A 12,173-nucleotide genomic window follows, 5' to 3' on the forward strand; every position below is an offset into this window, starting at 1 on the left:
TATTAAGTAGCTGGGACAAATCTGTCTCTGGTGGTGTGGGGGAGCTTTACCTCAGTTTGGGATAAGAGTGAGTTGGCAGTAACCAACTATGCATCTCTCTGTGCCATCTGGGATCCAACGCAGTGAATGTTCTGAGGTCATGTTGTCCTGCATGTGGCCTCCTTACTGAGAGAGTGAGTCAGGGTGTTGGACCAGCCTGAAGATGAAATGGCAGTTGGTCTCCTACCTTGGTTCTTGTTGCCACCTAGCTGCGGGAGAACCAGATGCTGCGGTATGCCCATGGGTGGCTTATTTTTGAGGTAGTCATCCCATAGGCTCTGTACAGGAGAGGGCATGTGGTGAAGTGAATTGATTCCCTACAAAGCCTAGCACTGTATGGAGGAAGGACAAAGGTCTTGTCTGTAGGTTCTTCTCAGCTGCAGCTTTCAGTGGCCAGATACCACTCTGCTTTCATTCCTGCCAAAACCCTACTGTGCATAGGCAAAGCTGGTGTTTGCATCAATGGAACAGACAATTACTTTTTCAGTGAGACAGAAAAACAGACCTACCTTGACTACAGAAGCTGCAAATTACTGTTTGAATATAATTTAAAATTTATTGGCCAGCATGTCTTAAAGTGTACTTAGTATGAAGAAAAAACATTAGTGGGGTGAGAAAAAGAAATACTGGAATAACTGTTTTTTTTCAACTTTTTACTTTTGATTTTACCACTTGCTTTTGTTTCCTTCTGGAGAAAGACATAGTGGTTCCTTGAGTCCTTGTGCATTGGGAAACAACTTCTGACCATCCAAGAGGAGTGAGATTTTTCAAGTACAGGGTGGAACAGAGTCCCCACGTTAAACTTTGGTGAAATTGGCATTGTCAGAGTTTTAACACAGTACATGAGGATGATGCTTTGTGTCACTAATAGCCTGTAGGGCACATTAATTTATCCTGATTGTGAGATACAATGGTAAAAAACTTAGGGTGAAAAAGAGTAACAAGATCTGGGTCATACTTGCTGGAAGTGCTTCTGTGTCAGTGGAGAACCATTCTAAACCCATTTAACTGCAGCTATTTTAAATGCAACCAAAAGACAAATAGGCACACTTTTGCATGTATTAGAATATTGGGCAAAGAGATGTTTTCTTATTTCAGTTTGGAGTTTATAGTAGTTCTTAGGTGCTACTTGAACAATAAATGTTGATTTAAATAAAAGTGCTTCATTACAGCTACAGTATACTACCATTTTATTTGATTTATGTTGCCTTGCTCGTGCTGCAGTATACCTAGGTGATGAATGTGAGTTGCATCTTGCCACAAGTAGGATATTATTTTTACAGTGAAGTCAGGGAGGATGTTGTCAGCAGTGTCCCTGAAGACATCTTGTGGCATTGGCTAGGAAGTTATTTGGGCTTGTCTGCCCAGGGCAGGTGTGTTCTCTATTTTAATGTGTTTTGCATGCATTCGCTGAATGTTGGCTTTCATCGCGTGTTTTGTTGAAACTTAAGAGTGCCAGGTCTATCTGCAGAGAACATATGGCTATACTCTGCTCCCATCTCATTTATTTAGTTTGCCAAACAAAATCTGTTAAAGCATGGAAAGATTGCTTTCACTAAGCATAGCTGGTCAGTGAGTGATGTAGTTGATTCTTAAAAGAGAAAACCAAAGCATGAGTGTTGTATTGTGTGAAGCTACTTCATCACATGGAACTTAATTCTTGATACAGACAGAAAATGTACTCCAATGTCAGCAGAAAAAAATGATGTGCATCAGTTCTTTTTTTCATCCTTCATCTTTCTCTAGTAAGCAGTCCTGTTCTGGTGGTGGCTGGAATTAGCAAAGTTACAGCTGAAGTGCTGCCAGCAAGATAGCATGCTGCCAGGTGTCTGAGGTCTTGAATACGAGCCCTTGTTTGTGCTTCCTATTCTTCTTTCTTGGAAACTGATTTTCACAAGATGAGTATTTGGGGTGGCACAGCGGAGTCTGGCTGGCTGGGGCTGAGTGCTAAGTCCTGAACAAGGGGGTGTGTCTCATCTCTTCCCTCTTCCTTCCAGGTAAGTCAAAATTCCAAGCCTACAAGCCAAACGATACTGAACGGCCTAATGTTCAGAGGTGGAGTCCATCACGTTCTCTTGGGGAAGCGGGTGACGGCAGCAGAGTCCCACTAGGTTATGGCCAGTATGTGCTGCAGGGGCCCACAGCTGTGCACAGGTGTCCAGTCCAGCTCTGCTGGTGAAAAACATGACTGCATGTGTGCTCTGACCCACCCGCCTTCACGTCAGTGGGAATGTAAGACAATACATATTGAGTGTGTGTGTCTGTTTCCTGGTATGCTCTACTTTTTCATGTCTAGAGGGAATGCCCTGTTAGATTAAAAAAGGCTTTTATTTCTGTCGCGCTGTGGCATAGTGATCTATTTCTTCAATGTAGTAAAGTATGATTGGCCTATGTCTTCATGCTTGTATCTCTTTTGTAAAGAGAATTTTTTCAGATTAAACCTGTATTTCATTGTGTTGTGTCCTTTTTTTTCCCTTCTTTTTTTAGAAATATGGCATGCCAGCACAATACGCTTCTCAATTTCTATAGTGTTACATTTTAATTTTGCCTTTAATTTGAAGCCTTAAAGCTATGTCATAATAAGAAACCCCCTATGGAAAATAGTAGAAATAGATTTCGCTTTCTCCCACCCCAATTATTTCATGAGTTCCCTGAAAAAGAGCTATTAAAAAGAAAGAAAACTCAGCTCTGAGTTTTAGTTAAAATACTTTTGGAGTTAAATACCATTAACTTTTCATTTATTACAGGATTGCTGTTATCTCAGTTTATCGTATGCTACCATTCACTCATGTCAAATATATTTTTACGGTCCTGATGCAAGTTCACTCATTGTCAATGGAAGGTACAATTTCTAAATTAATTCACTCTTGCAGTTTCCCACTTGCTGTTCATCTCTCAAGCTGTGTTACAACCCACAAGAGCAGCTGGGTGGTTCTCACCCCCCCCTTCTGTTTCTCTGTATAGTGTTTTTGCATTTGGGGGAAAATCTTGTGTCACTATTACAGTAAATATTAACACCAATAGTAGCTCTCACTAGTGAAGAGAGAACAATTTTGTTAAGTCGTAGAATAACAGTGATTAAAAGGAAGCTGCCACCTACATTTGGTGCTGTGTATGGCATAGCTGTGGAAGGCCTGCGTCCTGTGCAGTCTAGCTCAGTGTCCCATCCTGAATGTTTGCCAAAAAGGGGTACGGTAAGGAGGATCATAGGAAAGAGGACATATTGTGCGTTTCCTTCTGCAGGCTTCCTCAAGCCTTTAACCGTTTCTGTTTGAGTCTTTGAGTCAGATGTGACTTTTGCGGCATTTTCTTTCATGAACCTCTTCACCTTCCCCTGAACCCGTATGGATGTTGATCGTTCATCGCATACTGCTGTGTGAAGAATCACTCTCTTAGTGCTTACTTGGACCTCTTTCATGGCTCTCCCTAATTCCAATATTGGAAGAAACTATGTATAAATGGTGTTTTTTCTGGTTTTTTTTTTTTTTTTTCTGTGCCACTTCTGGCTTATAGGTTTTTGTGGTGTCCTTCTCCTGTCTACAATCTTATTCTGTAAAGACTCCACTCTTACTTACCCCATGTCTGCTTAGTATTCCTGAGAATACTTTGTGAAGGAAATCTGCATCAGTTTTTCTGGCTTTTTTAGAGAGAGGTCTTGCTTAGCAAACCTGCTGGAGTTCTTGGAAGGGTTTAGCAAGCATGTGGACAAAAGCTATTTTGACTCTTCCTTAACATACTTTGTGATTTACCCTGTGAAGTGTTGAAGGTTATAGTTGTCCTCAAATTTACAGTCTGGAGCGTGGTAATGGGGACTGCTGGAATGAATGATCTCAATCACTGGCTTTGTAGGGAGGACTGGCAAAAAGTATAGCACAGCGGAAGGCCTGTCAATCTGAGATCGCATCTATATGGTTTATCTAAAGGTTAAACACAGTCTCCATAGCCCTTCTGGTCAGGGTGGTTTACAACCCAAATTTACCCACCAGTTCTTTTATTACAAGGCAAAGCTTTCAGTTTTGTATTCAAAAGAAGCTAAGGGATTTATGAATGGATTTGAAGGGAATGAATGGATTTATTTTGAGGTAGTGTGAATGCATGTGTATATAGTCTGTTTTTCCAGGCTAAATATGTTAGTTGGAAATACTGAAAATAGGAACATGTTGCAAAAGGCTTTCTGTGCAACTGTCAGTCAGAGGGGATTACAGAGGGGACAGTAAAGCATTCATTATGAAAGCTGAAGACTTCTCCTTTTCTCTCTGTCCTGCTGTGACCTTCATGAGAGAGCTGCCCTTTGCGTTCCTGCTGGCAGGCAGAGGCCAGCAATTTGTCTGGTTCCATTCCTGTATGAAGCTGGGGGACAGGCAAGAAGCTTCTGTACCATTCTGGCTGTTCTAGGCAATGCCTGTCCTCAGCAAAGCTAGGCCTAATGCCTGGTGAGGCAGCAGGCTGTGCCTGCGTGGTTAGGATGCAGAGAATTAAACAGAAATGTGGAAGAGTTGCTTACAATTGCCTGTCTGAGGAGAATTTACTACTTAAACAAGCTGGTTTATGCAGGAGACATTTTGTAATGCTAATAATAAGCAGCTCTTGCTCTTCAATTCTGTTTGGTTGTTTTGTTGGTTTTTTTTTAAAGTGATACTTCAGATGGTGGCAATGTTATGAGTGATTGTGAAACTACTTAGATCAAAAAAATTGAACAAGGAAGTTGTTTTACCTTTTTTTCATTAGACAGTAATTCACAGATCTCTTGAAAACATTTATTTTTTCTTGGAAAACTAAGGCATTTGAGCTCTCTTCTGGCCCCTATAAGTGGCTTACACCAGCTGATAACTAAACTTCTGTTTTGAAAACTTATGGAATGATAAATACTAAAACAATCAGGCATGTGGGTCCTAGAAAGCAATTTCTTACCTAGGCTCAAATTATTACTGAATGATGTTTCTACTGACTGCTCTAGATGTGTTGTTTATCATCCTGTTAAAGGGCTTTAAATTCCTTTGTTAAAGTCATCCCTGGCTTGCTCTGTAATATCGCAGGATATGGCATCCGTGGTGTTACAGTGGAACAACCTTCCTGCTGCGTGGAACAATTCTATATTGAAGAAAACTGTGTTTGTTTTCTTTCTCCTTGAAAGTTTCAATTTGTTTCTTTTCACGCTGTACCTGTCCTACTAAGCTGCTTCAGCTTTTCACAGCTGTCTTACAGACCCTTTTTCCTTACTTTCATCTGCCTCTCAGGTGCTGGTTCACCCACTTACGAAGCAGTGCTTTGTCTTTCTAGAGTTCCTTTGCTGCCCTGATTCCTTCCTGCTTTTTCTTTATTAATTTCTTCCAGTCCTGGAAACAGGTAAAGGAAACGAAGGGAGGAAGCTATCACGATAGCAATTACAAAATGATATAGAATATAAATGATAGTATAATAGCACGTACCATGGGGTATGTCAAAGATTTTCTTAGAATTGATGACCTTTCAAAGCTTGGGAGGGTGGATTGAAATTGGTGTGTCTTGGAGACTAGAAGTAGTGAATGAATAGACTCTGAAGGAGAGATCAGAATAAGAGTAACCTTCTTAGGTGGGAAGGTCAGATTCTTACAACGTTTGAATGTGTGTTTCTTAAGGTTATGAAGCAAAAAAAGACTTTGGCAGTCTGGCCTAGCCAGCTGTCTGAGGTCCAAGGGAGCCCCTTGGTGGGCTGAGGGTTGTAGCTGAATCTTGGTGCTATCCTGGGACACTGAATGCTGCCAGTTCGTTAATGAGTTGCCCAACAGACAAGAGTACATGTTTGTAGTAAGTCTATACTTCCCTGAGCCTGTGAGCAGCGATGCCCATGGTGGTGCTATGTGAAGAAGAAGGTCTTGTACTAAGAGTTCTTCCTCAGTTCAAGTGGCTTGTGCTCCTCCTGCTTCCTTGTGTCAGCTTTGGCATTTTATGAGCTATCTTGAGAATCTGTTCAAGTTCCAGAACTAACAGAAAATGATCCCCATCACCTTCCAGTTCCACCTCCCTGTTCTTCCTCAGTTCCTTGCCCTATTTCCCCTTCCCTGCCCTCCCTCACCCTGTTGGAGTATATAGACTCTGAGGTCTCATAAGAGAGTGAGGAAGAGTGGGATGATGGGAAGAAAGAAGAGGCAGCGAGTCAGCTGGTTTTGGACCTGTGGCCATAATACACTTGTTAACTGTTTTTTATTGCTTTATGGTAGGTAAATTATTTAGTAATGTCCAGCACAGAAGTTGAGCAAAAAGTTTGAAACTACTTAATGACTCTATTTATAAAACACGCATCTCTAGTACTTTTAGAGTCAGATATGTCATTGCTGAATGGCTGACATCTATCTACAGTAGAAATGCTAATTCTCTCTGAATAGTAAACTGATAGTTGTGGCTTAGACTCAAGCCTCCCCCTTAACACCCTCAAAGTTGTTTTTTCCCCTCAATTCTTATTCAAAATAACTTTCTTAATCTTGGAAGCAGACTGAGATTGGTATCAGTGCAAATCTGTAAATGTAAGCCCTGTCCTAATGTTTTTGCGTGAATGCAAGGTATTGAATGTCTTCTGGGGTGCTTTGCATGGTGGTGGAAGGTTATTGTAGACAGAAAAGTCTAGACAGTTGTTAGGATCTATTGCACATCTCTACACCTGCCAAAATTTGGGAGGGAGTTTTGTTCAAGTTACACTGCAGTTCCTCAGAAGGGTTTTCTTGATAGGAATAACACCAGCTAGACTAGTCTGCCTCCCTCCCCCCAAAATCACTGCTACTATTGTTGTAAAACTTGGGTAGCATTCTGCAATTGCTATTTGTATTCCCATCTTCCCTCATTCTGTAACAGTTATGTGAGTAGGAAGATTGTTACCTTTTGTGCATGGTTTTGATGTATGTGCAAGGAATAATATAAAGATTTCTCACATGCAATCGAAACAAATGCTTTTTAAACACACTTAGAGCATAAAATAAATAGATTAGACTTCGGAAGGGCTCTTCAGTGGGTAAAGGAGATAAAGATACATTTTTTTATTTTTATATAAAAAATTATTTTTTTTGGAAATAGAGGAAACTATTTTCTTGCTTGAACCTGCCATAAGAAAGCATCTTTCTGAGTAATGTAGGCTGCTTTTTATAGTTTTTAATTCATCTAAGTTTCTCAAAAACATCCAGACTTTGCTAATGGGCAATACTAAGTCTGCATGAGGCTTTGAAGTTCACAGAGAAAATACATGGAAAGAACTGAGATGTTTGGAGGAAAAAATGAGCAGTTAATTTAGATTACCAGCAGCATTTGAATGTTGACTTTTTAAACTTGACTTAAATATTATTTAGTTTATTTTATTGTACTGATTTATGAGTCCTTTTTTCCTCCCTTCTCCTTTCCCTCTCGGAGAAATAGGAATTTTTTGTTTGCATATGATGTTTAAGCATTTCATTCATGCAATGGATAACTAAACAATAGGGTATAAATGTGGTTGCAATCTCAATTAAAATGTTTAAGATTTTCCTTATGTTTCTTAGTAAAAATAACACCACCACCAGTGTTAGTAAGCACCTCTTAAACCATTAGTGAATGCTTGCCACGAGTGTGTGGGTCTGTCTTCACTTGCTAGTTTGCATAGTTTTGGTCACTTAATCTTATGTGATTGTAGAAGTATTGTTTTTAGAGGTAGCTGTTCAAGTTGTAACAGACCTTCAAGAACATGGAAGCATGAATTAAAAAAAAAAAGGAAAAAAGCACAGGCAGGCTGAAAGCCATAGTTGTATTTCTTGAGGGTAATATATAAATTTGTGAGTCTCGTGTTTTAGCACAGAATGAGGATCTAGAAAGTTGAGTCAACACACCGAAAGGATAGTTGGCAAAAGCAGCATTGCATCCAAGAAATTTTAAATTTAAAGCTTTGTTGCATGTTGCATAAAGTGTTTTATTTTAAGTGTTTGTGCAATTTGCATTGGAAACTACGGGCTTACAGTGGCAAATGATGGGAAACAGTGGTCTGCAAGACGGCATTAAGAATTGGGAATGTCAAATATGTGCACTGTATGTCAGCCTTGGTTGAGAGTTTGTTCTGAAAAAATAAATTGTTAAACAATGAAGGCCAGATCATTTTATTATTTTTCCTGGGAAAAAAGTTTTTATAGCCTAAGGGAGAATTTGGTGGCTGTGGGAAAGAGAACACTGGGCTCAATTTTCAAAATTTATGCAGCCTTGCCAAGACAGATGGGATGAAACAAGCGTGCACCCCAAACAACTGTAGCCCTGGGAGACTCCGCTCATCTTGCATGTGGGTTTTCCCACTCATAATTATGCTTAAAAATCAAGCTGTGCACACTAGTAGCTCTGCACGTGGAGGAGTCAAGCTTGTTCAGCCAGATTTTGATGTACTGCAATAATTAAACTTGCCCGAGTCACGCAGAGGGGTGACTATTAAGCGCCAGGGTGTCTGTCATTAATTTCTGAGCGAGCAGTGTAAAGACGAGAGATGTGTGATGAGAGTCCGTAAGCTCCAGATCTGCTGTGACCAGGCACTGCAAGACAGCAGCGACTGCTTGTGCTGCTGTTATGAAATGAGGGTGTTTCATGTGACCCCTAGAACCCCGCTTGCAATTTGTCTTGAATGTTTTCTTGGCAGTAGCATGTGCTGGGAGTGCTTGTTTTCCAGGCTGCTACTGTGCCTCCGTGAGTGGGACTGAGTGCTGGTCTTCTGGCTCTCGTTTTCTTGTAGTTCAGGATGCTGTTCGTGTTTCTCATCTGCAGCGTTCAACATCCTGTCTATCTCAATGGCTTCCTTTTGAGCCAGTGTACTGGATAAACATCCTTTATACAGCTCAAGGTTCAAATTTTAAAACTGAGTGGTGAAACAATGTAGCTATTGTGGATGCCACATAGTAAATGTCAAATATGTAACCTGAATTTTTTTCTCACATCAGCTATTATCAGTGAACGTGATGTATTTCTACAAAACACATCTAATTGGATCTGTTCCTTTTGCTCTGGCTAATATGTTGAAGTGGAACAGGGCATCCAGAGCACTGCATCATCTTTAAAATAACACATCCATCCAAGTGTTTTCCCTAGATTGTTGCTGTGTACAGGATCTTTAAGAACAGAGGAAATGAGGAGAATACACAAGAAAACAGGATTAACACATGAAGTTTCGTTAAATAAAACAAAATGAAAACCAGAAATCCTTTCTCTAATCACTGGGGAAGAGATACTGTAGAACAGGATCATAGAATCACAATTTAAAGTGAGGATTTTGGGGATATGGTTGGGACAAAACACTAAACTGTTTTAAAAATACATCACAGATACAAAAGTGAATTCGATGTCTTATTGGTGTGTGCCATTAATCCTTAGCAAGGGAAAGGAATGGCTGATTCAGGAAGCTGCAGGGTCTCATAAATCAATGGAATAATGAGACTTGAGCCAAACATCATTTTGTTTGCTGTGCCTTTGATTGTTCCATTTTCCTCTCATCATTTATTCAGCCCTTCTATATAAAAAAAGTGGATGTGAAACTGCAGGTTTGTGTGCTTTTGTTTGTTTGCTTGTTTAACTAGGCTTTGAGCAAGATCTTTGTTCTTGCCTTGTCGTTATCTTTTTTTGGTTGTTGTTGTTGTTTTGGTTGCCTCTCAGGGTTTTGGGTTACCCTGATAGCTGAGTCTACACATGCCCTCTGATAGTGTTGCCTACACGGACACCAAACGGACATTCTTACCTGCTGAGCTTGATCTACAAGGAGCAGGTGGGTCGTGCAGTGACTTAGGTCACCCAAAGATCCACATAACCTGTGTTTTCCATTTCTGTGTCCCTGTAGTACGAGTTCCAATCTGCAAGTTTCTTTCATAATTATTATATGAATTTGCCTTTTGTGCCTTTCAGAGAGTTTGGTTTTTTTTAATTTTAATTTTTTTTTTAACTGGAGAAAAGGGGAAGAAAAGACAGCAATTTGTAACCACATCCCTTTCTCTCTCTCTTTTGTGCTTTGATAGGCCTGGATGATTGCCTGCAGCAGTATGTCCATAAATTTGAACGAGAGAAGATAAATGGTGAACAGTTGTTACAGATTTCTCACCAGGACCTTGAAGACTTGGGTATCTCACGGATCGGACACCAGGAACTGGTTCTAGAGGCTGTGGATCTCCTGTGTGCACTGGTTAGTTAAGTGGTGAACAGGCACGCAAATAATTTCTTAAAGTGCTCTTTTGGGTGAATAACTAAGGCGAGTTTGATAAAACCAGAATACCTGTGTGTCTTGCTTTCTGTTACACAACATAGTAAAAGAAAACAATAAGAATGTGTTTAATTCTTGCAAGCTTTGTGTTAATAGCTCTAACATTTTCCTGATAAGAGGCAATGCTAATTAATTTGGTTGCATTTCTAAAGAAAGAAGTTGTCTGAGTGGCATTGTTAGAGCTTGTGGCTCCTGTTAGTGAATAGTGCGATTAAAATTGCTATTGAGTGAATTTGTTATGGAAGATAGAAGACATACTGTTGAAATGACAACTGCTAATGGTTCCTCACGTCACTTGAAATGTGCTTAGGGCAATTCTGTAGTCTACATACAGAGTGAAGAAAACATTTTTGAAACGAGAGGTATTTTGCTAACTCAGTTGAGTTCAACTCTCATTGGATTTGGAACTTAAGCTGTTCCTCGGTCTTACTCCTGATATATAACTGCACAGATACTTTTAAAACAAACAGACTCTGAAGAGAATAAATATGCTTCAGATTGTTTTGCTAGTGCAGGCTTTATTTAAAAGCTGTAGTTTGGATACAATCTTGAAGACATGTTTGATGTAATGCAGCAAATGAGCACCAGAGGCATATACGATCACATCGTGGAGAAGGGTGGGAAAGACTTGCTCAGCCAGCAGTGGCCTCCCTTCCCTTCACCTAGGCAAGGCTTGCAGTACTGAGCATACTCTTCTTAAACTGGAGAGTCTTTATTGCTTCTGTGATATGTGCTTTATTTACTGCAGAGAAGTGCTATGGGGATCCTTCGTACTCCATAACCAGGAACAAATTGACTAGCCCTTACTGAAAGAAGTGTATTTCATGAAATCACTTCATACAATCTGAAATGTTTCCCAAGGACTTGCTCTTGTATTTGAAAATGTTTTATTTTTTTCTTCAGTATTGGATGTCTAAAATTTTTTTTAATGTTTAACTTGAAAATCTAATAGAAGAATGGAATTAGTCTGAAATGCAGTTCATATTGTGGGAAGGGATAATCTGTTGGGTGAGCGAAGAGGTCTGGTGAGTTAGTCAACATACTGTGTGCTGTGCACAGTCCTGACTGAAGTAATGGATGTGGCAGCCCCCAAAGGCACTTTTTTCTTCTTACTTTTTAAAATATTAGAATAAAATGAACAAAGCTGGACAACTGCCAGAACCTAAAGCTGTGTTTTATCTCCTACAATTTCCTTCTAATTTCCTCTGTAGACAAAAGTTTTGACCTCAGACTCATTTCTGGAAATCCTTTGTGAAATGCAGCTCAAGTTAATGTATTAGAGGTCTCATATCGCAGCCGAAATGTCCTTGTTACTTTAGGAGGTGGAGGAAGAATTCCTGTGTTTTAGGTATGCCCTTTGTCACCTTCTTGATGCCCCTTCCCTTGAGGTTTTTTGGATTGTTGTTTACATCACCATTCATAGTGTGTTAAGTTCTAGTGACAGACAGTTTTTTATTTTGCAGTCTCTTCTGTGTGAGAGAACAAACGTTTCCCTATTCCATCTGTATTCTTTAAAAGTGGGTCTGTGTATTGAAATAATTTAGTGGATGGGGTTTTTGTGTGTGTGTGTATATATGGTGACATTTCCCTAACTTTTGGGGCCTTGAATTGAAAAGCAAAGGTACTATTTGTGATTTTTTTCCTTTTTTTCTCTCTTTTTTTTTCTTCTTTTTTTTCTCCCCACTGTATGTTTAGCTCCCATATAGAAATGTGGCATTGCCTAGGCCAGCCTGAGGTCAGGCTTTGAAAGCTGTCATTCTTGGGACAGGAGGGGAAGGCAGGGCTGAGAAGGAGGTTTTGTTGGTTCCCCAGTCCTGGAGTTCTCAAGAATTATTTAGCTTGTTGTCTTGTTTCAGCTGAGCTTCCTTCAAATCAATGCTTTGGTTCTGTCACAGTGCAAGAACACTTGTGT

General features: G+C 39.9%; 1 protein-coding gene across 5 annotated transcripts in view; it reads left to right on the forward strand.

Annotated features, from left to right (window-relative positions):
- CNKSR3 (CNKSR family member 3) overlaps positions 1–12,173 on the forward strand; it is a 58,974-nt gene that overhangs the window by 19,593 nt on the left and 27,208 nt on the right. For 3 of the 5 annotated variants that reach the window (XM_075748375.1, XM_075748370.1, XM_075748371.1), the window contains exon 2: positions 10,020–10,183. The exons of 1 other annotated variant lie outside the window; for it this stretch is intronic. In XM_075748375.1, coding sequence (XP_075604490.1) covers positions 10,020–10,183 — 164 coding nt within the window. Of the gene's footprint in view, positions 1–10,019; positions 10,184–11,472; positions 11,610–12,173 lie in introns of those variants that run through there. One more of the 5 variants, XM_075748372.1, reaches the window with a different exon arrangement.

Source organism: Balearica regulorum, chromosome 3, assembly GCF_011004875.1.
Source record: "Balearica regulorum gibbericeps isolate bBalReg1 chromosome 3, bBalReg1.pri, whole genome shotgun sequence".
NCBI lineage: Eukaryota > Metazoa > Chordata > Aves > Gruiformes > Gruidae > Balearica > Balearica regulorum.